The sequence below is a fragment of the Protopterus annectens genome, chromosome 13.part0 (assembly GCF_019279795.1).
Source record: "Protopterus annectens isolate FY-2018-M chromosome 13.part0, PAN1.0, whole genome shotgun sequence".
NCBI lineage: Eukaryota > Metazoa > Chordata > Ceratodontiformes > Protopteridae > Protopterus > Protopterus annectens.
In genome coordinates, this window is record NC_056747.1 from 1,247,817,243 (window position 1) to 1,247,844,708 (window position 27,466).

Here is a 27,466-nt window from a genome sequence, read left to right on the forward strand (position 1 = left end):
ACCACATAAAGATGGCCAGTCCATCCAGAGATCACCTGGGTTTCCGGCTGGGAGCCAATCTTTATCAATTCCGAGCTCTGCCCTTTGGTCTCACTACAGCCCCCAGAGTGTTCACCAAGTGCATGGCAGTAGTCACGACTCACCTGGGGCGTCTAGGATTCCAGGTGTTTCCATATTTGGACGAGTGGTTCCTTACCTCCACCATCAGGCATCAACTTCTTCAAGCGAGAGAGGCTACTCTGACATTCTGCGATTGGCTAGGCATTGCAGTCAACTTTGAAAAGTCTGCCTTGTTGCCATTGCAGGGACAGAATTAGACACGTCAACCACCACTCTTCGTCTTCTACCAGAAAGGATTTGTATTCTTCACCAACACATCATGTCCTTGGTATCAAAGAACAGAGCACCAGCTGCAGAGGTATTGAAAGTACTTGGATTGATGCCAGCAGCAATCTTGGCAATCCCGTTAGCAGGGATACTTATGAGAATCCTTCAATGGCTTCTATTCACTCAGTGGTCCTACCAAGAACTTCCAACGAGTCACATGATCCTGATAATGAATTCCTGCAAGAAAGCTCTTCAGTGGTGGTTGACGTCTCTTCATGTCACAATAGGACGTCCCTTCATGCTACCCCCACCAGTTGCCACTGTGACCACGGACGCTTCCCTGATAGGGTGGGGGAGGGCTTTTTCAGGGAAAGACTGCCCAAGGCACTTGGACAGATCAAGAATCAAATCTGCATATCAATGTCCTGGAGTTGAGAGCAGTACTTCTAGCATTGCAATACTTTCAGGACTCTCTTCTTCTAGGGACAATTGCAGTACAGACAGACAACATTTCAGTGGTCTGGTACCTGAACAAGCAGGGCGGGACCAAGTCTTATCCCCTTTGCCAAGAAGCCCTCAGAGTATGGCAGTGGGCAGTGTCATCCCAGCACTTTCTGTTAGCAATGCACATCCCAGGCAAATCCACTGTCATAGCAGACAGATTGAGCAGGGCAATTTTATTGCCCCACAAATGGTCCCTCAAACAAGAGATTGCAGACAGGATTTTCTGCAAATGGGGCCAGCCTTCCTGTGACCTGTTTGCCAGTCATATCAACAACAAATGCAGAAGCTTTTTTGCCCTGATTCCCATGCCAGGTCACTCCCGATGGATGCTCTTGTCCACAATTTGCCCATGGGTCTCCCTTTACGCATTTCCACCAATTCCCCTGATTCCCAGATTCTTACAGAAAGCATCGCTGGGACGGACGATAATCCGTATAGCCCCTCATTGGCCTTTGCAGATTTGGTTTCCGTTTCCTTACCATCACATTCTGGAAGACCCATGGATCCTGGACCCAGTTCCTGACTTATTGACACATCCGTCAGGGGATCTTCATCCATCATTGCAGACACTGAAGCTAACCGCTTGGCTGCTCCAATTCCCCGCATAGCCAGGCTTTATAATCTTTCCCATGACACTAGTCAAATTTTGTTGGCTTCCCATAAACCTTCCACTGGAAAGTTGTATCGTAGTAAGTAGAAGAGATTTTCCATTTGGGCTTCCTCCCATAACATTGACCCTTACCAAGCACCATTATCTTCTATATTACAATTCTTGACAGAAATTTTCAACAAAGGAGCAGCGGCTACTACGGTGCGAGTACAATTAGCTGCTGTATCTAATTTCCATCTAAGGATTGATGGATTGAATATTGTGACTCACCAGTTGTCTGAGGCTTTTCTAAAAGGTTCTTTTCACATGAGGCCTCCAGGGAAGACACCTTACTCTCCCTGGAATTTGAATTTTATGTTATCTCGCATCATTCTTCCTCCTTTTGAGCCTGCATCATCTTGTGAGCTAAAATTTCTATCATGGAAAACTATCTCTCTAGTAGACATCACTTCAGCCCGCAGAGTGTCAGAGCTCCAAGCCCTATCCATCAAGCCCCCTTATATGGTGTTCCGTGCTGATAGAGTATCTCTCAGGACAAATCCATCCTTTTTCCCTAAAGTATGTTCTGAGATTAACATTAATCAAGTCATTGAGTTGCCCATTTTCTTCCCTAATCACACCAGCAAATTGGAATATACGTTGCACAAACTCGATGTTCACAGACAACTTAGATTTTATTTAGACAGAACAAAAGACATTAGGAAATCAGATAAGCTTTTTGTGTCTTTTTCTGAGGCCAGGAAAGGTAAACCAGTTGCCAAAACAACCTTGTCTAAGTGGCTGTCGGATTGTATCATCTTCTTTCGGCTGTTACCGTTAGGGGTCGCCACCGCAGATCATCTGTTTCCATTTCTTCCTGTCCTCTGCATCATGCTCTTTCACACCAACCGCCTGCATGTCCTCTCTCACCACATCCATAAACCTTATCTTAGGCCTTCCTCTTTTCCTCTTACCTGGCAGCTCCATCCTTAGCATCCTTTTCCCAATATACCCAGCATCCCTCCTCAGCACATGTCCAAACCAATGCAATCTCGCCTGTCTTGCTTTGTCTCCAAACTGTCCAACCTGAGCTGACCCTCTAATATACTGATTCCTAATCCTGTCCATCCTAGTCACACTAAGTGCAAATCTTAACATCTTTAACTCTGCCACATCCAGCTCTGACTCCTGCCTTTTCGTCAATGCCACCGTCTCCAACCCATGTAACATAGCTGGTCTCACTACCCTCTTGTAGACCTTCCCTTTCACTCTTACTGGTACCCGTCTATCACAAATCACCCCTGACACTCTTCTCCACCCATTCCACCCTGCCTGTACTCTCTTCTTCACCTCTCTTCCACACTCACCATTACTCTGAACTGTTGAACTCAAGTACTTAAACCCATCCACCTTTACCAACTCTACTCCCTGCATCCTCACCATTCCTCTAACCTCCCTCTCATTTACACACATCAGTTCTGTCGGATTGTATCACTTACACATATTCTTGTCATAACATGCTCTTGTCTAGTAAGGTGAAGGCTCTTTCAACCAGAGCAGTTTCTACCTCTTCAGCCTTTCAAGCCAAATTACCTTTGGACAACATCTGTGCAGCAGCCACATGGTCTAAACCTCACACTTTTATAACTCATTACAAAGTGGATAAGGCCTCCAGGAACAGGGCTTCATTTGGTTCTATGGTTCTGAAGAGTGTACTTTCTTGAGCCACCCAAGATCAGGGTGCAAGGAACGCTACCCATCAGTGAAGAATGAACGGTGAGATTGAATAACTTCACATAAAGAAGTTATGTACTCACCATAACTTTCCATGTGAGTTGTACCATCTCGCCTTCATTCTCACATCCCTCCCTCCTTCCCCCTCCTGGCTGGCAGTTGACCTGGAGGCTGTCTTCATCCTGGTTTTTCAATGTGTCTTCATTCCTAGGCAGAATAATTATTGTACTTCTATATGGTACGCAGCAAACAAGATCTGAGGTAATTCCAGCAGTGCATTGTGGGATAAGGGGTGGGTCTTGAGCTACTGGAGAACTTTGAGCTTGCTAGTCGGCCCGGCTCTGAACCCATCAGTGAAGAATGAAGGCGAGATGGAACAACTCACATAGAACGTTATGGTGAGTACATACTTCTTTTTATGCTAAGTATAAAACTTGATTTTTCTATGATAAATATATTAGTAGCCTTCATCTGTACAGTACACTACTTCTTTGTCTACTAATATTTTATACTCGCTTATCTCAGGCTGAGCCGTAAAGCGGTCCAGCTATATCATTGCTCTACCCTGGACAAGAAGTAGTAAATAAAAATACTTACAAGAGGCAGTTTACTGTTTGTTCCCACAACCAATTAGAAAATATCTTTGAGATTCTGGGGTTCTGTGCCCCCAGTATTAAATACATAAAATCACAAAAGTATGGGTCCTTGAATCAATCAGTGTATGTGTCTATATGTCTATCTATTTATCTGTCTATCTATCTATCATCTAAGTAATCTCATAGTATACCTACTTCAGTCTTAACTCACTAACTGAACATAACCCTTAGCTTTTCAATTGTACTAGGGTGCCTAATCCTCTAGTACCATGAAAGTGAGGAACACTTTTGTCCTATTTATTTTTTACATTTGTTACCTGGGAAAGCCAACTTGATATAACACTGGTCAAGTGACTTGTTCAGTGTGCCACAGTTGATGAATGGAGGTGGAAAGAATCGAACTCCTGTACTCTTGATTACAGTGTGCAGCTCATTAACAACTCAGAGCCTTAATCTTGTGCACTGAATGCCGTGCACAAAAAAAAAAAATCTATAAAAAAATAATTCTTCTGACTTTTGGACTGTTTAATCATTTTCTTTCCTAAGAAAGAAATGGCCCCTGTAATTTAAATGAATCCCCTTGCACTACTGCACAACTACCCCAATGCCCCTCTTGCCATTATCTGTAATGTGTGAAATTGCAGTCTCTTCTGCTGGGAATCATACACACACATACTCATTCATTGGCATTGCACTATGAAGTGATAAAACATTTTCAAAGTAATAAACAATTGGCCTTAATGTCACAATTTCTAAACATTAAGCCTTAGTTTTCCAACATTTATAGTACTTCACTGTATTAATTATTCAGCTGTTACTGGGCAGTTCTGTCTAAAATGTTCCTTTCGTATGCTCACTGGGTAATTACCTTTCCAATCAGCTTTATACAGTGAAACCTTAGTCATCATGACAATGACCCTTTATGCGAGAATACCGCAGCTTTGTTCCAAGTTGTTAACCAGTCACGTGTATTCTGGTGTTTAGCTGAGTTTACATTTCCTCATAGCAGTACAAGTTCGGAATTTTTACCCTCCAGATTTACAACAAATAATCTACATGACCCTAGCCTATGAAATTCTGCACTGCAGTTATAGTGCTAACCTTAAATAACATTTTGCATACCAAATGTTAATGCAAACTGGTGAATGTGAAATCACTAATTACTAAGGAATTGCACAACATTAGCATACATCATATAAGAACATGACATATATGCTGAAAATTGTACTACAGTTTCAAATTGTACAGTTATAGGTTTATGCTTAGCTGTGGAAATGCGTGTGCAATTTTTGCTGTTTCTGATGTTTTGAAATATAATTTTCAAAGTGCTTGTTTCTGTACACAGTGAGTAAATAAAAACAAATTGTACCACCGATTCAACAAAACCTTATTTTTAGTATCTCCATCCCCTTGCTTTTGCTTGATCCAGCCAACCCAAAAAGAGAAGGAGGGTTCTTCCAAATGCATGGAGGTCCATAAAGCATCATACTGCCTTACCCTTGTCGTGAACATGAAGTTGCCCAGGTTGATACTTCCCCACTAATCCTTTTGCCTCAGTGTGGGATTGCATGTGGTGGGGTGGATTTCTAAGTTTGGCTTAGTTTGGAGAACCATCACAAGGGATAAGTGGATCTAGACATGCTTAGCTTTGGTTAAATTCTGTATGTCATCTGTCTTTCTCAGTAGATGGCTGCACTGGCTGAGCATTTCATTTTAGCCAAACTGTTGTAACATATCCATATAATCTGCTGAAAGGAACATACGGACGCTCCTGGTATTGAAGAAGGGATGGTTGGTTTTACTTCTGACACTTCTTTATATGAAAGATATGGATGATTTTCCCTCCCATTATGGACCCAAGTCACTTTAACTTGGGAATGTGTTACACCTGGTTCTGTAGAGTCTGTATACTTGGGATCATACCAAGGAGGCTTGGAGGGTGTCACTGACCATGGTAGGTACCTTTTGGCTTAACCAATATCTGGGGTCCCCAGGAGAGACTTGTCCAGTTCACTCTGAATAGGCATCATTCCCACTAGAAAGTGTAGCTGTTTGGATTTTTTGTAGTGCCCAGAGTCATTACCAGAATGGTGGCCAAAGCCTTGCAGGAGAAATAGTGTATTGGGTGTTCCTGTACCTCGACAATTTACTCATGTAGATCTTATCAAACTGCTCTTTTGAGGTAGTTTTTCTTTGGCTGCTCAAGCAGATCCTAGGAATCATCAGAGCTTCATGAAGTGTGGGTGGACTTAGAAACACTTCATTGTTGGTTGTTGCTACCTTGGAGGGGTCCAGGAGGTCACTTGTCTTGGTGACAAAGCTCAAAAGTTGAGATTCAGATTCTGCTGTGCCTTCTGGGGTTCATGGTGACCATAAGATCTGTGAGGAGTCAGTGGTTTCAGAACCAGCTCTTGCTCATAGGCCCTCTGTTGATGTCAGACCCTGGTCAAAAAAACGCTTGAATGGTGGGCTATTTTTATGCCCCCTCCCCACCTTGACCAGTGTCTCCCCTACATTTACCCATTTGGCATATTCATTCTGTCAGAATGGGGGCTTGTCATTCCTAGGTTGAACAAGAGCCCTTTGGCCCATTTGTTCCTACCTGGAATTATCAGCCACCTGTTTTCCAGCAGTAGTTGTATGGTAGGGAATAGGCCAACTTGCTGGTTCTGGGTGGGTGACCTAACCTGTCTTCTTGGAAGCACCCCCCTCCCTCCTTGTCTGCTCATCCAAGCCCACAGTCAGTGTTCTTCCAAGGTGCAGTGTGATTGTGCATGCCACTTCCTTCCAGCTGCACTTTGTTAATATGGGCTTGACCAGATTGAAGCTCAGCTACGTGTCACCTGTATGGCGAGTCTATCCCCCCCCCCCCCCGGATGAATGAGCTGAAATTGATCATTCATTTTCATCCTTTCCAGACAGCTCTTATAAGCACCTGAGCCAACATGTAAACTTGGGGAGCTTGCGTTGTAGCCATGAATTTCTTCCTCTACATCACAGAGTTGGTTTTGAGTAGTAATCTGTTCTTGAGCATCTTCTGATGTCTATCCCCTTTTTGCTGCTAAACCTGACAATGGTCTTGATTACAGATGAATCACTTCAGGGTTGAAGAGATCACATAAGCTCCAGCATGGTGCAGGGTATGTTCCATGGAGGGGGTGTGGTGTGGTGGCTGTCCCTGTAATGTTTGGATATGAGACCTGTGCTTCTGGCCCGAAGGTTTTAAAAGAGCTTTTGATTATGCAACCCTTTCTAATCGACTTGGACAAACAAGGAAAAGTACACAAAACAGTACCCTTTCTTTGGTAAAATAATGATCGTTAGATACAAGAGATACATTCATACTGTATTAGTGATTTCTGAGAGGTCCTCTTCATTGGGTAGCGGATTTCATTGTGCTGTTCTGATACGACTGACTAGATGTCTTTCCCTAGATATCAGCTGCAGTATTGCAGCCGTTGAGTTATCTCACAAAATAACTTGAATGTCCGGCTGGGGTACCAAAGGATACATCTTCCATAGATCCATAAGTCTGACATTTCATCTAAGCCCGTGAACATGAGGGTACATAAGCAGACGTATGAACGTGAAAAGCTCAGACTGTTTCACTGCCAGTCTGTTCTACACATGGTCATTAGTATCCTTGCTGAGCAGTTCTTTTTGTAGCAGCATGTGGTCACCGATATGAATAATTTTTTGATTTACAGGAGAGTGCATGTTGATGGTGGGGGGCTTTGGGTATGAGCATCATAATGCTGCCGGTGCATGACATCACTGCATGTATCAGCTAGGCACATGGCCAGTCACAAATGAGGATTTTTATGAAAAAAAATAGTTCATCAAAAAAATGTGTCATAGGTCAACAGAACATCTTTTATTTTCTTGTCTCTCCACTGTGCCCTCATTGGGAGTAGTGTGCAGGTGTGATTAAGGACATGTACCCATAGAACATTTCACATCTAGCACAATTGCGTGGTATGCCAGGAAAATATTGTGCATTGTCTTTTGTAAAACAAAGGTACACAAAGGATGTTGCATATTTAATAATATTATCTTTTATAAAATTATACTAAAATGCCATAGTTTTGTTTAAATATTGCTTAATGTGGTAAAATTGTAACAGTGCTGTTTTATCACTTTCTCAATCTTTTTGGACAGAGATTCTTTGTTCTGGATGAAGGCATCTTGAGATATGCGAAGACTCCATTAGATGTAAGTATCCAGTTTGGAAATGAAGTCTGATTTGCTTTACTCTGAACTGAAATGTAGATCATCTTATCTTGAAGTACAGCAAATGTATATGTATGTGGAATGTTTAAGTGCATGTGCCTTTTATTTTAAAATGTGAGATTGTCATTCCTTCCAGAGCAGGACAAAGTAGTGAGGCAGTTTTTCCTTGTATTCTTCAGTCCTCGGGCAGACTGTCCCATAGAGACAGCCTCCCCCCAAGTCCTTGTATGTGATATAGAGGAATGTGTAAATTTAGAGTTTCAATATACTGAGTTCAGTGAGAAGTAAACATTGCAGTTCTCTATGATGCACAGTTCTTGCCCTGTACGCCATAATGAAAATATGTGCCTTCTCTCCTATGTGTTTGTCTTGCTCTATGGATATGTGTATGTTTACTTAGCTATGTGTGTGTATAGATGTGTAATGATATATATATATATATATATATATATATATATATATATATATATATATATGTATACACACACACACACACACACACACGTGTGTGTGTGTGTGTGTGTGTGTGTGTGTATACATATATATATATATATATATATATAGGTGGCTCAAGGAAGTACACTCTTCAGAACCATAGAACCAAATGAAGCCCTGTCCCTGGAGGCCTTATCCACTTTGTAATGAGTTATAAAAGTGTGAGGTTTAGACCATGTGGCTGCTGCACAGATGTTGTCCAAAGGTAAATTGGCTTGAAAGGCTGAAGAGGTAGAAACTGCTCTGGTTGAATGAGCCTTCACCTTACTAGACAAGGGCATGTTATGACAAAAAAAATGAGATCACAATAAATCATTTCAAAACTTTTCCCACCTTTAATGTGACCTATAATCTGAACAATTCAATTAAAAAACTAACCAATCTGTCAGGGGAAAAATATAAAAAATAAAGGATGTACAATAAGCTGGTTGCATTGTGTGTGCACACCCTTAAACTGATACTTTGTTGAAGCACCTTTTGATTTAATTACAGCATTCAGTCTTCTTGGGTACACACCTGCTATCAATTAAAGAGACTCTGATTAACCCCAAATAACGTTCACCCGTCCTAGTAGGAGTTTCCTGACATTTACTCAGTTGCCTGCTACAGCAAAAGCCATGGTTCGCAGAGAGCTTACAAAGCATCAAAGGGATCTCATTGTTGAAAGGTATCAGTCAGGAGAAGGGTACAAAATAATTTCCGCAGCATTGGATATACTATAGAACACAGAGAAGACAGTCATCAAAAAGTGGAGAAAATATGGGATAACAGTGACATTGCAAAGAACTGGACGTTCCTGCAAAATTGATGAAAAGACAAGACAAAAACTGGTCAGGGAGCTTGCCAAGAGACTTACAGCAACACTGAAGGAGCTGCAGGAATTTCTGGCAAGTACTGGTTGTGTACTACATGTGACAACAATCTCCTGTATTCTCCATATGTCTGGGCTATGGGGTAGGGTTGCAAGACGGAAGCCTTTTCTTACACAGAAAAACATCCAGGCCCAGCTAAATTTTGCAAAACAATACATCAAGTATCCCAAAAGCATGTGGGAAAATGTGTTATGGTTTGATGAGAGCAAGACTGAACTTTTTGGCCACAATTCCAAAAGGTACGTTTGGCACAAAAACAACACTTTGCATCACCAAAAAAACACCATCCCCATGGTGAAGCATGGTGGTGGCAGTATCATGCTTTGGTGTTGCTTTTCTTCAGCTGGAACTAGGGCTTTAGTCAAGGTGGAGGAAATTATGAACAGTTCTAAATACCAGTCACTTTTGGCCCAAAATCAGGCATCTGCTAGAAAGCTGAAAATGAAGAGGAATTTCAGCTTTCCACATGACAGTGACCCCAAGCATATATCCAAATCAACAAAAGAATGCCTTCACCAGAAGAAAATTAAAGTTTTGGAATGGCTCAGCCAAAGCCCAGACCTAAATCCAATAGAAAGTCTGTGGGGTGACCTGAAGAGGGCTGTGTACAAGAGATGTCCTTGCAATCTGACAGATTTGGAGCACTTTTGCATGGAAGAGTGGGCAAATATTGCCAAGTCAAGATGTGCCATGCTGATAGACTCCTACCCAAGAAGACTGAATGTTATAATTAAATCAAAAGGTGCTTCAACAAAGTATTAGTTTAAGGGTGTGCAACCAGCATGTTGTACATTTCTTATTTTTTAGCCGCGGTTGTACAGCGATAGCATTGTTGCCTCACAGCAAGAGGTTCTCCTGTTCAATTCTCGGCTAGAGTGCCTTCTTCGTGGAGTCTGCATGTCCTCCCCGCAGTCGAGTGGCCTCCGAAAGACATGCGTGAATGGGCGTGCCTTCGCTGAAGGTTGGGCATTGGGCTGGCAACTTGGCACCATAAAAATCTACTGCCAATCATTAGCGGACCGGAGTTCCGCTGTGGCGACCCCTATCCGGGAAAAGCCGAAAAGACAAACAACAGCATATTTTTCCTCTAACAGATTTGTTTTTCAGTTGAATTGTGCAGGTTATAGGTCACATTAAAAGTGGGAAAAGTTTTGAAATAATTTATTATGGTCTCATTTTTTTTATCAGTAAAAGACAGCCCCTGCACTTAAGGCAATTGCACAGCTTGAATTCTAACATAGAAAACAGCAAAATAAGCCAGCAAACTGCAATGCTGAAACCAAAATCAGTATTTTATTGCATGTCAGCAAAAGAAAAAACAGACCAGTTTTGGCTAAATTAGTTACATAGCCTTCCTCAGTGTTGAAAAAATACAGACAGCAACTTTCTTTTATGCATGACATCAATCACAAAAAACAAACTGATTGGTCAAATTACAAATGCTCATTAAGACCTGGTGGAAAAAGCCCACCTAATTTAATTATCCACTTCTTTTCTTTGGCATCAAGAATAGTATGCCAACCAGCTTTATTTATTCTGTTGCCCCCAATTGTATCTATTATCATGAATCTGAAAACAGCTGTAGGATGTATTAGGGAATGTTTATATAATGCACTACTGGGCTTCCTAATTCTCATATCACTAATATGTTCAGATATCCTTATTCTCAGTGGTCTTGAAGTCTGACCCACATAGAATGCTGAACAACTGCATGTAGCCAAATAGATCACCCAACTGCTACTGCAGTTGGCAAAAAATGTGACATCAAAAACATTTCCAGAATTTTGGCTTGTGAATTGTTTGGACTTCATAATTCTATTACAATGGCTACAGTGACCACAGGGAGAACATCCAACAAGAGTAACCCCCATTAAAGTTGTTTGTGTACTAGTATGTGTGGAGCTTCTGGGCCCTCATTTATAGTCACTTCGATGAGAACCCAAATTTCTGCCTCTACGAAATGAGAAACGACATTTCTCCTGGAGAAATTGAGGTAAGTTATTATTGTCCAACAAGATTTTCCAGTGCCTTTGTACACTAATCATGAATATATCCATATTTCTTTCATATGTGGTAACTAACCGGATATCAGTTATTAGTTTCTTGTTTTTCTTTATATTTCAAAAGATCGCCTCTATTTAATGTTGTGGCCCAGTTGCTGGCACTCAAAACATGTCCCATTTTATAGCCTCTGTCACGAAATCTGTTAGTTAGATCTTTCTTAAAGTGTTCGTAAGTAGACTGCTGCAAGCAAATGTGTCTCATTCTTATGAACTGTGACTTTGGGATGTTCCTAGCTATATGAGGTGGATGAAAGCTGGATGCATGGAGAAGGGAATTATACTGTGGATATTTGTGAAATACCTTGGTTCGTAAGGTATGATCGGTATTTCTGGTGATTAGGACATCCAGATATGTTATTTGTTCCAAATTATAATTCACTGTGAATTGTAGGCCCCATTTATTTTCATTAAGTTAGCCCACAAATTCCAACAAATAATCCACATCCGATCTCCATACCATCCAGCAGTCATCCAGAAACCTTCTCCAAATGTCCATTTTCACCTGGTAAACGTTATGTGCATTGTCATAAATCAGGTGTTGTTCAACATAAGCCATGAAAAGGTCTGCATAGATGGGGGCAAAGGAAGCTCCCATCGCTGTTTCTTTGATTTGCCAGTAACATTGTTCCTGGTAGAAAAAGACATTTTTGGTAAGGACATGTTCAGTGAGGCATATCAGAAAGGTATTCAACCCAGGTTGATAGAGATCCGATTTGTATAGCCAGTATTCTATGGTTTCCTGACCTGCCTCATGTGGTATATTGGTGTAAAGTACACTGACATCAAGTGTACATAATAACCATCCTTGTTCCAATTGTGTTTCAGAAATGATCTGTAGAAATTCAGTAGTGTCCTTGATTCTTGAGTGCACCCATTTTAGTAGTGGCTGCAGAAATTTGGTGAGGAATTGTAAGAGGGTCACAGTGAGGGAACCTCTACCCAATGCAATTGGTCTGCCTGGCGGGTTACAAGAGTCCTTATGAATCTTAGGTAAAAAATAAATATATTGATTCATAGGATCCGACGCTTTGAGATGATACATGGTTGTGTCAGAAATAATACCCTCCTGCCTAGCAGGTATTAAAAAAAATCATCAATTTGTTTTTTAAATCTGAATGTTGGATCCAAACGCATGTTAACATAATAGCGCCCATCATTAAGTTGTTTATGTGCTTCAGTATCATACTGAGCCCAATTCATGACCACAGCAGCCCCACTTTTATCATCAGAAAGGATAACCAAATCTTTATTTTCTAAATCATGCAGGGCCTCTAGTTCAATCGTTGCAAGATTGTTAGCCTTGTAGCTCAACTCTCTAGAGTGAAAATCCAAATCTTTCAGTACACATATTTGACATAGTTGAACATTGTGGTGCATGGGTGGTACAAATTTGGACTTATGGTAGCTGAAAACTCTATTAGAATCGCAATCAGTAGATCCTTGAAAATGTAACTTTAAATTGAAAAGTCTACAAAATGCTAACGCATCCTTAGCTAAATAATCCAAAGAAATAAAGAAACCGGGAATAAAGTTAAGACCTTTATTGAGTAGACTCACTCGTGTTTATGACAAGATAACATTAGAAATATTTAAAAAATTATTGTTACATGTATTCATTTCTGAATTAACAGTTTCAATAACTCCTCCATCTTGTCTATTGTTGGAGTGTTTTCTCCCTGCTCTTTTGTAGTGGGGCCTAAAGGGGCTGTGGTGCTGCTTCTCTTTGGGGTAGGTGAATCTGAGGCCTGCTGTATGTCCAAGTCCGTGGCTGATGAAGTGTCATCTGTTGATGTCTCAATACCAGCTGGGCATTTTTTGGGAATGGATATGGGACGTTTCCTTTTAGTTACCCTGGTACTCCCCTCTTCAAATCTTACATGTTTATTGTAACTGAATGGGTTTCCCAGTTCATAATCAGTTTTGTGCCACTGAAATTTGCGGACTTTCCTCTCACGTAACTGTTGTTCCAAAGTGAGGAGGCCTTTACTTAGTTTATTAAGACCCGTAATATAAAAAGGTTGTCCCTCAAAGATTTTTGTTTCCTCACATAACTTAGTGACATCCACAATGTCCCTGTCTATAATTCTGTCATGATAATTGGCTAGTGCTTCCACAAAAGCCATAGATGTTTGTTGCTGTGTAGTAGCCCAATGCTTTGCCAGTTCCGTATCTATCTCATTAACAAGTGGCTGTGTCCTTAATCTCAGCCCTCTTGGTGAGATGCCTTTTGCCAGATACGCTTTAAAAAGCCTAAAATGCCAAACATTGGATCTCAAAGATCTCATACTTTTATTCAGTTTCAGAAATAGAACTTCACAGGCATTCTCCAGTCCCTCACCAGTAGTCCTAATATCCCCTTGGTTGTTGTTACATACACCAAACACCCCCAAATCTTCCCTATCAGCAGATAGTCCTGTTAATATTTTGGTTAAATCCATATTCAGTAGATACACAATCGGATATAACTATATATATGTGTGGCCAAAACACCCACACCAAATATATATATTGAATATAGTTGGTTGGTGAAGAAAAAACAACTGAACTATTCCTTGGCAATAAACCCTTTATATTAATTTTATTGTTATTGACCTATATACCAGCAAACCAGTTTGAAAATATATATGTAGCAGTAAAAAGCTCTTTATAACGTTCCTTTTAGACATGAATCCTTAATCCTTTAGTCAAATATGGACTATAATAGTCCTTGCCAAAAGATTCCAAACAGTACACATTACTTTGGCAATGCTATGCCCATATGACATCCATTAAAATGAATAGCATCAGTTTAGGAAGGATACTCATAAAGGCCGCTCTATTGATATCCACATTTCTATAATAATATATTTATCAAAGAGGTAAACTATAATAGCCCGTGCTAGTAGGTCTCAAACACTGTTGTTCCATTAACCTAAGTAGTGCAATGTCCACAGTAGTATACCAAGAACCCCCATCCGTCTATTAATAGGAGTGGGCCACCATGGTTAGTACTAGAAATAATATTATTTAGGCAATGCTACATCCACCTCGAAATGCGGCATGACCAACCACCAAATAACACTTTATTTCAAAACAGCTTGGTCTGTTGGTATAAAATCAATCATAGAAGCATTAAACACCCAGCCAGTATGTTTTGCATCCGCCCCTCCCAAAATAATCATCCAAAGAGTGTATCCAATGACTAAATCAGTAAACCACAAAATCAGAACTAAAAATTTGCTGATACCTATAAGATAGGGCCCCCAAAATCCTGTATTTAAAATTGTTAGAGCTTGTTGCTAGGTCAGAGAACATATATATATATATATATATATATATATAGATAGATAGATATAGATATATATAGATATATATAGATATATAGATATAGATATATAGATATATAGATATATATATATATATAGATATATATAGATATATATATAGTTAGTCCCGTATGTTCAAAGGCTTATATTCAGATAAAGACATATATGTTTCCAAAGAACATTATACAGTCATAAGCATGGACAAAACAGTGCCCCCTCAACAATCATAGTATAAACAAGTCCATCATTCAATACCTTATATGTAGTAGATAGTTGTAGACATTAATTTGACAAAAAGATTTTTTATAAATAAACACCCAATCATAAGGCATTATAGGTACCTATCCTTTGGCAAGTGTGACCCCCCCATAGCTATCACATTCACAACACCCCCTTTAAACTGATCCAGTAGTTGGAGATGTGGGAACGTGTGTCAGTAGTGAACTGCCCTTTGATTACCATATATCCACATTTGTAAGGAAGCCCTTTTTTATTGCACGTCTTATAGCTAAAGGTATGGCATTCAGGTCCAGGGAAGAAATCATTCCACTGTATTTGGCACTCATTAGGTCAATCATTGAGTATAATGCTTCTTTCATTATGTACCTGTCCAAACACTTCTCCCAGCTGGAAAGGCCACAATGCTTTCTCACTAAAGAAATCAAGGGCCTATATCTTAAAAAAACTCTGTTGACTATCTGAAAGCCTTATACTTCTTCTGAGTATCTTACAGGCTGCTGAGAGGTGACTGCTGCCTCTCATGTGGAGCCTCAACTGACTCTGTTCTCTCTTGCCTATTATAATTTTGCAAGTCCAGTGGTATTATAAACATCTGATCAAAGGATCTGAATCTGTTTTGTAAAATAAATACCACGTTGGAGGGATAAGTATATATATCGCAGAAAATACCTCTTCTGTGTAATGGTCTTCCACTCCACATAAAGCAAAGTACTTTTCTTACTCAGTTTAAAGTGTAATTTGGACAAATTGATATGTACTGGAAAGTCTTCCCTGTTTTCACACCACTGTCCCTGATAGACAGAGAAGACATGTCAAATTCTCAACATATCATTCATTGTTCAGCTCATCTCTGGGTAGTTTGTATGCTAATATAAGGCCTAGAAGCTACCATGAGAATGTAAGGCTAGGCTTCTTAACATCATCACAAGTCAGTAGCCTAATAAGTACCTGTAAGTTTCAGCAATGATCATGAAAGTAGCTGCAAGTTGATAGCGTATATATATATTTTTTGGTATAGTTTTTTTAGTTGCTTGAAAAAATTAGGGAAGTTATTTGATTGCCTTAGTTCTTCAGGTAAGCAGTTCCATGAGTCTGGTGCAGATTTGAATAAAGAGATATGATGTTGTCAATTTTCACTTATTCCTCAACCTATGGTCCAGATCTGATCCTCAAATCTGACTCTACCATTGTTCTACACCTCGTGGAAACCACAAACTCTTGAGAGGAGAGCTCCTCTCTTACCCTTAATGCAATAGTTCCCCTTCCTCTCCAGATCTCATTTGCTGCCGTCATGGATAGAGGTGGTCGCTGCAGTTCTCAAGCATAGTTTGTTTCAAAATAATACCACCTTTTTTCATTGTTATTATTCCTGTGTTTTTCCCTAGCTTTAATTCTCCCTTTACATCACCTTGCTGCTTAATGGTATTTCTGTATTGCCTTCTTTGTCTCTGTAAAAAAAACAAAAAAACAAACAAAAAAAAACTTTCTATGCTTATGCACGGTTACCGTTGTTGGTATTGTTTTCATTATTGCTTAACAGTATTTCTCCTTTATCGTTGTTGGTACACTTTTCTACCTTTCCTAACTTTTCTATTGTAAAAAAAACTTTCTCTACTGTTTAGTTTTTTGAGCTTATTAGTTACAACATGGCAGATATGCCTTTGGGGTTTAAAAATGTAGTAAATGTGGACATAAAATTCCCCTATCTAATGCCCATGGACTATGTTTGTATTGCTTAGGACCTGAACATTTACAGGTTGATTGTACCATTTGTAAATCATTTAATCTGAAAGCCCTTGTGGATTGGAAAAAACAAGTTGATACTTAAGGGCCTCTTGTCTTCAGTCTTTGGAGAATCACTTTGGGATCTCTTCCTTCCAAGTCAGACAAGAAAGACTCTTAAGAAGAGACCTTCAGAGCATGCTGGCTTGTCTCAGTCTTCCTCAGAGTGACCTCTGAGCCGAGAAAGGAGATTAAGAAGTCTTTGGATCCGTCACTCCATAAGTCATCGGATTCTACAGCCACTGACACCAGGTTTGTTTCTTCAGATCCAACCCCATCAGAGATGAAATCATTGCCTAGGACATGATGTGCCTCATCACTGAATTCACTTCCATCTTGACTTCCGTCCCTCTTCCTTGAAAGGTGTCGCTCCCCGTCTATTGCCTCTTCCAAGTTGTCCAGATGTCTCACAGAAGCGGATGTGGATAGAATGATGAGGAACTTTCTGTCGACACAAATTCAGATGGGAGTTCTCCTGGCTCCAATCCCATCAAGGCCGGAGGCCTTGAGTTGTATAACTCCACTTATTGCTACTCTGATCCATCCTTTCATTTTGGAGCCGTTGGGTCCGAGTATCCTGATGCCCTCTACTTCAGATCCGTATATACCCTTATCTTTGGATCCAGAGTCATCTTGAGCATACTGGTTCCAAGTGTGTCAGAGTTGCAGAGCTCGCGGAGCTGAAGCTTTGTGGTCCGATCTGAGGGGTTAGGGTCAACTCTGAAGTTATTAGAGCCATCTGTTCCTCTCAGAGCCTCTGCATTTGATAGCTCAGCTCCGACTCCTGCCTTGGGGGCAGTGTCTTCAGGTTGGAGGGAACTGTTGGTCCAGAAGCTTACCTTCTCATCTCCAGTGGTGTCTTTCTCCCCGGAGTGGTCTGCCTTTTTGGTGTTAGCAAAAGTATTCTCATCTAAAGATCAGATGCCCCTACGGATCTCCCCTCTGGTTCTCAGATGTCTTTGTGTTGTGAATCTCAGCATAACACTACTCAGGGGCAGCCAGACAAAAGTGTCCAGACAATCCCACAGGGCATATTTATCTCTTCTGATACTTCTCCAAAGCAGCCCACCAAAGAAGTCCATAGGTAGAGAAAGTGCAAGAGGAGGCAGTTGGACCCCCCCCCCCCCGGAGTCAGTCACTGAAGATACAGGTTTTGATGAGCAAGAAGGGTCCCCAATATCTCCACTGGACATCTCCTTTGGATACATTTTAGAAATTCTGAAACAGCGGTTGGTCCTCCCCACAACCCTTTTCAACAGGAATCGCATTTCTGGAGGCTTTTGGTACTGGCCTATCTACCTCCTGGGTAACTCTGCCCACTGATGAGCTCATCGATTTGATCTTTCAGCAGGCGTGGAAGGAACCAAATTCTGAAGAGACTATCTCCAATAGACCATATAAGATTCTGGCACCACCTACTGGAGGGGGATTTAGGAGCAAAGGAGTACCAGTAGATGCTGTGGTCGTGGCAGCGGCCACCAAAAAGAACTCGCGGAACAGAGGAACAGAGTTCTTATGTTCATCCTCTTAACAGGGAGTCTAGGGCGAGTGACATATTTGGGAAGCGAGTGTATGCATCATGACATTTGCACTCAGGTCCCTGAACTACTTGGTGCACTTCACCAGATTACAGAGGGATTTTATCAAAGAGTTCTCAATACCCTCTCAAGGACTAGTACTGCTGAAACAGACTGTAGTATTGCTTCACTGTTAGCCACCCTTCAGTCCATCTCAAACTCATCTATGTGGCTCATTTCTCATGCAGCTGAAAGAGCTGCAAGAGAGGCAGGTTCAGGCATATCTGTTAGGAGGCATGCCTGGATGTGTCTGTGTTATTTTGCAGAGCCCTTCAAGTTATCCTTCGTCAGTGCTCCTTTTGATGGAAGATCGCTGTTTGGCCCCAAGGTTAAGGACACACTTTCCAGGTGTGAAAAAGATGGAAAGACCCCTATTTGCTGTTGGTGTACGTTTTTTGACTCCTCTAAGAACCTTTTCCCGGTATCAGTGAGGTGGTCGAAAGATGTGGGTTAGAAAGTCCCAAGGTCCTTTCCATGAATTCCAACAGATGATGCTGCTCACACGGTGGGGGGAGGCCTGCAGAATCAGGGGACCAGAGATTCTTTCTCTGACAAGCCCTATCAGCACTCCCGAAAGGAGGCCCAATTGCCCACTTTTGGAGGCATTTGGTGGTCATTTATCCCTTCACCAGAGAGCATGCCTAGACTTTACAAAAGATACTTGGGTGCAGAGGATAATTTCCAGAGGTTACATTATTTCCTTTTTCCATTCACCACCATTACAAAACAGTATTCCCAACATTCCATCCAGTCAGAGGAAGGCAACGGCTTCAGAAATACAAAAGCTGTTATAAAAAAAAGAGTCATCCAAGAGGACCCCCCCAGAGCAGAAAGAATCTGGAACTTAGTCAAGATTCTTTTTAGTGCCAAAGAAAACGGGACTGGAGACCAATCTTGGATCTCCACATTCTGAACAAGTTGGTTCAGAAGACCAAGTTCCCGATGGTCATGGTTCAGTCCTTTTTGCCTTTCCTACACAAGGACGACTGGATGTGCCCTTTAAATCTTCAGGATGCATACTTTCACATAAAGATGAACAAGTGGTCTAGGAAATACCTGTGCTTCCTGCTGGGAGCCAGTCACTATCAGTTCAGAGCACTACCTTTGGTCTCACCACAGCCCCCAGGGTGTTTACCAAATGCATGGCAGTGGCAGCAACCCACTTTAGATTGCAGGGATTCTGGGTGTTATGACTGGCTACTTCTGCCTCTACCAAACATCTACTAATAACAGCTCAAGACTACATACTCCAGACTTGTTCCAATCTGGACATCACAATCAGTCACAAGAAATCTCATCTTCAACCATCTTAGTCTTTAGAATTCATAGAAGCCAATTTCAACACAACATCAGTGATAGCTTCTCTTCCCTAGCCGATCGTTCAAACTATATGTTTTCAATTCGGCAGAATAAGTCAGAGTTCATCCATACCAACCCACCAAGTATTACAAACTCTAGGGTCCATTTAGGCAGCAATAGTTCTGCTGCCATTAGTGAGGTACCACATGAGAATTATACAATGGACATTAGCAACCCAGTGGTCCATCCTACATCAACCCTTGTCCACCAAAGTCAGTATAACTCCAACCTGCACACAGTACCTTCGGTGGTGGATTCAATCAGATCAAATATTACAAGGTTGCCCACTCATCCTCCCTCAGCCCAAGGCCATACTGACCACGGATGCTTCTCATATTGGGGGGGGAGGCATTTCATATCCACAAAACAGCACCAGAATTACCCGTTCTAAAGACTTAAACCTTGTCTGTGATGTAAATAGGACCCGAAGGAGAGAGAGTTATGTATCACAGAGACTACCCCATATATGGAAAAGGCTTCCCATGCATGTGAAGCAGAGTTGCTCCCTAACCCAATTCAAGTGCAACTTGGACAATTGGATGGGGAACAGGAAATTCATCCTTGGTTTGACACCTGTATCTCTAATAGACATGGGGAGCCTGTAAATGGTTAGTCTGTCAGACCTCTGTTTGTAAATGTTTGGGATGCATGGCTAGGCTTAAAAAGGCCCTTGTGGTCGTTAGCCTAGTAAACACCTATGAGCCTGTAAGATTGTTCAAAGCACTTGGAACCCTGAAGAGGCCAGTTTACATACCAATGTGCTGGAAATGAGAGCAGTAATCATAGTGTTGCAGGCATTCTAAGACACTTTCCCTTCCGGAACTGTTGCGATTCAGATGGACAGTGTGTCAGCTGTATGGTACATCAGCGAACAGGGAGGGACCAGGTCTTACCCCTTGTGTTGAGAAGCTGTGAGGAGGTGGCAATGGGCGTGATCTTCAAATCAATTTCTGATAGCAATGCATGTTCCGGGGAAATCCAGCATGATAACAGGCAAGTTGTGCAGGTCCATTTTATTACCTCACGAGTGGTCTCTCAACACAAAAGTGGCAGAGATGATTTTCTGCCAATTGGGCCAGCCATGCTGCAACCTTTTTGCATCCCACTGAACAAGTACAGCAGGTTTTTCACCCTTATCCCTCTTACGGGGAAGTCACCAAGAGGCACTGTCCTTCACAATTGGCCCTCGGGTCTACTCTGTGTTTATCCCCCAGCTCCCTTAATCCCCAAAGTCCTACAGAAAGCGTCTCATTTGAAGAGCAGATTAATCCTCATTGCCCCTTATTGGCCTCAACCGATCTGGTTTCCCTTCCTTTGGCCTCATGTATTCTGCCAGCCTTGGATTCCGGATCCAGTTCCAAGTCTCCTGTCTCATCTGACAAACATGACTCACTCTGACATTGTGGGCCTGAAGTTGACCGCATGTTTTTCTCCAGTTCCATTGATAGCCAGACATCCAGTGCTCTCATCCTCAGTACGCCACATTCTTTTATCTTCAAACAAGGCTTCTACCAGGAAAATTTTCAAGAGCAAATGGAAATGATTTGCTGTTTGGGCACAACAACATGACACAGATCATTTTTTCAGCACCAGTTCTTCATATCCTGGAATTCATGACTTTCATTTTCACTCGGGGGGGGGGGGTGGCTAGTCCTGCTCCCGTTAAAGTTCAGCTAGCTGCTATCTTCTATTTCCATGTCCTAGTGGATAGTTCTGCCCTAGTTTCTTTACATCTTTGTAAAGCTTTTATAAAAAGAACCTTCTTACTGAAGCCTCCCTTCAAGGACCCTACTCCACCCTGGGACCTTACCATAATGTTGCAGGCCCTAACTCAGGCACCTTTTGAACCTGCGGTGAGATATGAGCTATGATATCTGACTTGGAAGACAGTTTTTCTCATAGCTATAACATCGGCTAGAAGGTTATCAGAGCTGCAAGCCTTATCTTCTAAGCTTCCTTATTTAGTCTTTCACAAGGATTGAGTGTCTTTAAGAACCAAACCTTCCTTCCTTTTTAAGATGGTGTCAGCATCTAACATTAATCAAGCCATTAATCTCCCTGTATTCTTCCCAAATTTCTGAAACAAAGGCAAATACATGCTGCACTTATTGGATGTACATAGACAATTACTTTTTTATTTGCACAGATTTGGCAAATTTAGGAAATATGACTAGCCATTTGTATCATTTTCAGACACCAGATTGTGTCAGTCATTCTCAAGAGTAACTTTATCAAGATGGGTGACATGATTGTATCTCCTTTGTCTATAGTAAGCTAGGTTTGGTTCTTCCAAAACCATCAAAAGCGTACTCAACTAGGTCCATGTCGACTTCATCAGCCTTCCTGTCCAGAACTTCCATGGATGATATTTGTGCAGCTGCGACCTGGGCTAATCCACGTACTTTTGTTACTCATTACAAATTGGATCTGGTTTCTAGAGGGAGAGCAGCCATCGGCTCTACAGTTCTTAGGAATATCCTTCATTAGAGTCCGGCCGGGATTCAGGTAGCTGGGGACTCTGTCCCATAGGTTGAGGAATGAATGAAAATTGACAACATCAGATAAAGAAGTTCTGTACTCACCATAATGTTCCATCTGTGTTGTCTGTTTTCATTCTTCCTCAACTCTCCTCCCTCCAGCTCCCTACCATTTTTCTTTGATTACTTCTGGTAAACCGGGAGAGTGCTTTAGGAACCAAATTCCTTTTTCCATGAGCTCCAGAAAGTATTTTCATATTATGAGAAATATAGTAATGGTTTCCTACAGGAAGCTGCAAACAAGATCTAGAGAGGGAGGGGAACTACTGCATTATGGGTAGGGGAAGAGCTCAAGAGTTTGTGGTTTCCACGAGCTGTAGAACAGCGGCTGAGTCAGATCTGAGGATTGGATCTGAACCCATAGGTTGAGGAAGAATGAAAATGGACAACACAGATAGAATGTTATGGTGAGTACAAAGTGGTAGTCTGTAGAGCATAGTGGAGTTTTAATTTCTAACAGCATTTTTTGCATAATGTCTTCTGAGCTTGTTAGAAAGACAAGGACAGCAGGAGTCATCAAGGAGCTTGAATTATGAAGCAAAAATGCTCTTTAACTAATGGACAACCAGTTAGAATATTTTTGAACAGTGATATTCTTTCCATGGTCCAAGAATTCTTTTTTTTTTGTTTAATGTAGTGTGGTAGTGGTGTACACAGAGGCAGTAGCAAAGATAGGGGGTCAATATTCTAGTTGGGATATAAGAGCATTTATAACTATGGCATCTCTAGCTTCATTGATCAACAGGATTTAAAACTTTTTTGCATTTTCTAATTATTCAAGGACTTTTTGTAACTGGAGTTATGTATGTGGATGAAAAGTAAAGGTTTGCTCTATTAAAATTCCTAGGTATTTCTGCTCTGAAACAGTCAAAGGGGAAGTCCCTGTGGGATCACGTGTAGGGATGTGTCAGTTAACTGGTCTAAGTTTTTTAGAGTAACACAGAGCATGGCATTAGATTTTTTTTACATTAATTTCTAACTTGCTGTTTGAGAGCCAGTTTCAAAGAAGGGAAAAATCAGAGTGAAGATGTGATTGTCCTGAAAGGATTTGTTTATGCAGTGCAGTGAGTATTATATCGTCAGCAATAAAGTAGTAGGTTAGTTGAAGGAAGATCAGAAAGAAGATGGTTTATGAAGTGTGAAAACAGCAGTGTACCTAAACCTGACTCCTGAGGTACAACTTTACTAAGCAGTCCTGAGTAGGAAGAGAGAGAGAGAGATAGGATAATTTATTTCTTGTATTTTGTATTACTTTATTGCCTTTTTTTACTTTCTATACTGTGGTTTGTTTTCTTTACACTGTGTTTTACTTGTATTTTGCTTTTAACTGCATATTAAAACTTGAAAAGAGACCACAGGTCTGTCTCTTGTGAGTCAGACAGAAATTAGAGCAGGTCAGTTAAGGAGTCACACATAAGTTAGAACAGGTCAGTTAAGGTTAATCATCTGTGAACTGAGGGGGTGCAGCTAGGAACTAAACCTTCTATTTAAGGGTAAAATAAAACATTTCAGACCTTTACTGGAAAGGCTCACCCGGACTCTGCTACAGCTTGCTGACAGATCTTTTCCTACCCTCCCACCCTGTTATTGTTGTGTTCTTAAACACCACTGTCTTTCTAGTTGCCTGCCCGTTATATTAATTTGACCATGTAACTCATTTCCTCTCTCCTTTTACTGACTGGTGTGAGTAAGCACATAATTATCATTTTGTGAAATCACTCCCCTTCAACTGTTTAAATTTATTGGCCATCCTACTGTATTCCGTAGTACCAGAATATAAAAATGCCCACCCCCTTTCAATCTATCTTGCTCTTTTAAAAATAGTGGTGACAGCTTGGAATCTGTGCTTATATTCTGATCCTGGTGAGAGTAGGAGCAGAGTGTATTGATTCCTGACTGTTTCTGGTTGGAGAGTGTCTGTGCTTAACGTACCTGATTGGTCTGGTTGCTATTCAAGGCATCTATCAGAAAAAGGCTACAAGCCTACAGACCCTTGCATCATCTGTGACAAGACTGTGGATCACCAAACAGGTTGCAGACTGCTTCTCTTCTTGAGATTGGTGCTGACATTTTGCTTCTGGTGAGAGAAGAAGCAAAGGAGCATTGTATCCCAACAGAGTGAAGCTGTGGTGAAACCAGCATTAGTAGTAGTCAGGCAGTAGCCATTCATGCAACTACCGTCTTGTCATCATTCTTGACAAGCTTATTCTTGGTTTTCAGTAAGTACTGCTTGATTTGTTTCTAGCTTCAGAATATATGCCTGAATAATTCATCCTTAAATTTTCAGGGTCTATGTATTAGTTTCCCCTCACATGTTTGGCAGTGCTCTGTACAGACTCAGACACCTTGAGTGATATTTTTCCTGTAAAAGTACAATTGAAATTTCTCCAATATCTAGTTGCACAGAGGACAGCTAGTTTGCAGTGACAAGCACTGTCCACATAGTTGCAAACCAGATACTCATGACAGTGATTGATATTCTCACTCCAACAGTCTAATCAGTAAAAAGGGGTCTGTTGCCATAGATATGAACTTTCCTACTGTCTGCATTACCGGCTTGGTGGATATGAGCATCCTGAGGCAATGTAGAAATTGCCTCATGTTTACTGACAACCAGTTAATTCTCAAACAAATTGATATGATATGTGAGAGATGTATTTACACAATGTCACTGGAGGCAAAGCTGTCACATAAAAGTGCTGCTAATGTCAATAAGGTTGTCAGTAGTACACATGCTGCACCCATCATGCACAATTCAAAGCAGGCATATAGACCCATATATACTGAGGCACTTGCATATAACCTTCCTAAACTGCAAAGACCTTCTAGACAAAGTACACATAAGAAGTACCCTCATCTGCCCCAAATGCACTCTTTCAAAACAACACAGAGATCAACATATAGAGCTACATCTCATGGAGTTACTACCTCTACGACCATAAGTCCAGTCACCACACAATCCAACATTCTGGTCATTGGAGTCTCCATTGTGAGACACACTGATGTCCCTCTCACCAGGCTGAGCAAGGAGAAAGTTGCGGTCAGTTGCTTATCAGGGGCTAGGATCCACCACATTACACATACACTCAGGTCATTGGACCATAATTACTAATATGACTCAGTCATAGTCCATGTGGGAGTAAATGACCTGAGATCTACCTCCCTAGACTATATGAAGAGAAATATCATAGATCTCTCGGAATATGTGTCTCAGGCTGGTAAGCGTAGCATTGAGCAGCATTTTACCTTCTCCAAGGATGATGCCACAATATGAACAAAAGATGATTGACTTTAATAATTGGCTTAGTTCTGGTGTCATTCTAAGGGAGTGCAATGTTTGTCAGCATGGAAGGAGATGGTCAACTGACCTCTCTGCTTTGTCAGGGATGGTCTGCACCTCTCCCCTCTAGGCTTTCGGATATTAGCTAAAACATTGTCTTCCCCCATAGTGCCTTTTTTAGGCAATGCCAAACTGAAAGTGCTTCCAACATAGCAAATCAAAACCAAGGAAATCTAAAGGTGTTACTGCTTAATGCTAGGAACCTAAACAAAAAAACTCCACTCCCTAAAAGCACTCCTTACCCTAGAGACTGCTGATGTCTGTGCGGTCACAAAGCATTTTTTAGCTATGTCTGCAACCTCAAAGGCAGTACACAGTTGTGTGCAGAGCTTGTTATAAATGGAGCCACCTATACTGAGCCAGAAGATATAACAAACCACTGGGCTGAAAAATTCAGTTCCAGCTTTACCCCCCCCCCCCCAACCTTCCCTCAGGAAATATGCGGTGAAGTCCCCAAGACTGGAAAAAACTCCCTTATCAGCCTCAACAAAAGGTTGCGATCCCTCAGCAAATCCTCTAAAGCTAGCTATGAAAACAGAATTGCAGCAGATAGTAAACACAACCACAAGGTTTTCTATAGTTATGTAAAGAATCTCCACGACAATACCCAGATTTGCTCTGAGCAACTCACAATAGTACTTCCCATACCGAGCCAATAGATATTGCCAATATACTGGCTGACAAATTCAGTGCTAACCTTACCCCTCTCACCCCCCCCCCCACAAAGGACCAATCACAGTACCAGTAGAGTGCCAGGCACCCAGTATGACTGCTGCACAGGTTAAAACAGCACTGTCCAAGGCCAAGAATACAGATTCTATGGGACCTGACAATATCCCTGGCTGTGTTCTACATGAACTTCAGAGTGAACTGGCATCTCACCTGTATGCCCTGTTCACTCACAGCCTCACCTCAGTCTTTGTCACTACCGAATGGCACACTGCTACAGTCATCCCTCTCCACAAAGGAGGAGTGACTACAGACCCCGGAAATTATCGCCCAGTTAGCCTGACGAGTCTGATATGCAAAACTATGGAACGCATCATCATGGACCCAATAAACAAGGATATAGGGAATCTCCAAACTCTGGATCCTACACAGTTTGGTTTTGTGAAAGATGGATCATGCCTGCTCAACTTGGTCGACTTCTTTGAGTCAGTAACCAGAGCTGTTGATGAAGGCAAGGTGGTTCATACAGCCTACCTTGATCTGGCCACTCAGAAATCATAGAAAAACTCACTAAGCTAGGCATCAACCCCTATATCAATAGGTGGGTTGCAAACTGGCTCACAGATAGAACCCACAGTGTGAAAGTAGCTGACACCAAGTCAGACTGCTGACCAGTCACAAGTGGAGTCCCACAGGGTTTGGTCCTGGGTCCTCTCCTGTTTGGTGTCTACTTCTCTGAAGCCCAGGCCAACATGAAGGGACTCTGGCTGACAAAGTTTGCAGACCATTGCAAGTTGGGAGCTATTATTAACTCCCCAAGTGATGTTGACATCCTAGAGAAAAGTCCTCAATTACACCAACGACTGGTGTCAGAACTATGGCCTTAAGCTTAATGCCAAAAAATGTGTCGTCATCCCCCTTGGAAAAAACCCAGTTCCCTTGAATTACCACATTGATAATAGTCCACTGAAACCAGAAGGCGTTATAAGATATCTGGGAACACAGATTGACAGCAACCTCTCTTTTGACCACCACGTTGCCACTGTGGTCAGAAAGTCCTTCTATGTGGCACATCTCATTACTAAGGGTTTTGCATTCAGGAAAAAAGAGTTCATTGTCTCCCTCTACTCTTCCCTGATAGACAATTCATCGAGTACAATGCCCCATTTGGCATGTACCTCACGAGACACCTGCAACAACTGGAGAGGGCGCAAAAGTACCTTCATGGACAGACTCAAAAAACTCCA

General features: G+C 41.5%; 1 protein-coding gene across 1 annotated transcript in view; it reads left to right on the forward strand.

Annotated features, from left to right (window-relative positions):
* OSBPL7 (oxysterol binding protein like 7) overlaps positions 1–27,466 on the forward strand; it is a 1,590,705-nt gene that overhangs the window by 516,747 nt on the left and 1,046,492 nt on the right. The window contains exon 4 of the mRNA XM_044054965.1: positions 7,909–7,962. Coding sequence (XP_043910900.1) covers positions 7,909–7,962 — 54 coding nt within the window. The remainder of the gene's footprint in view (positions 1–7,908; positions 7,963–27,466) is intronic.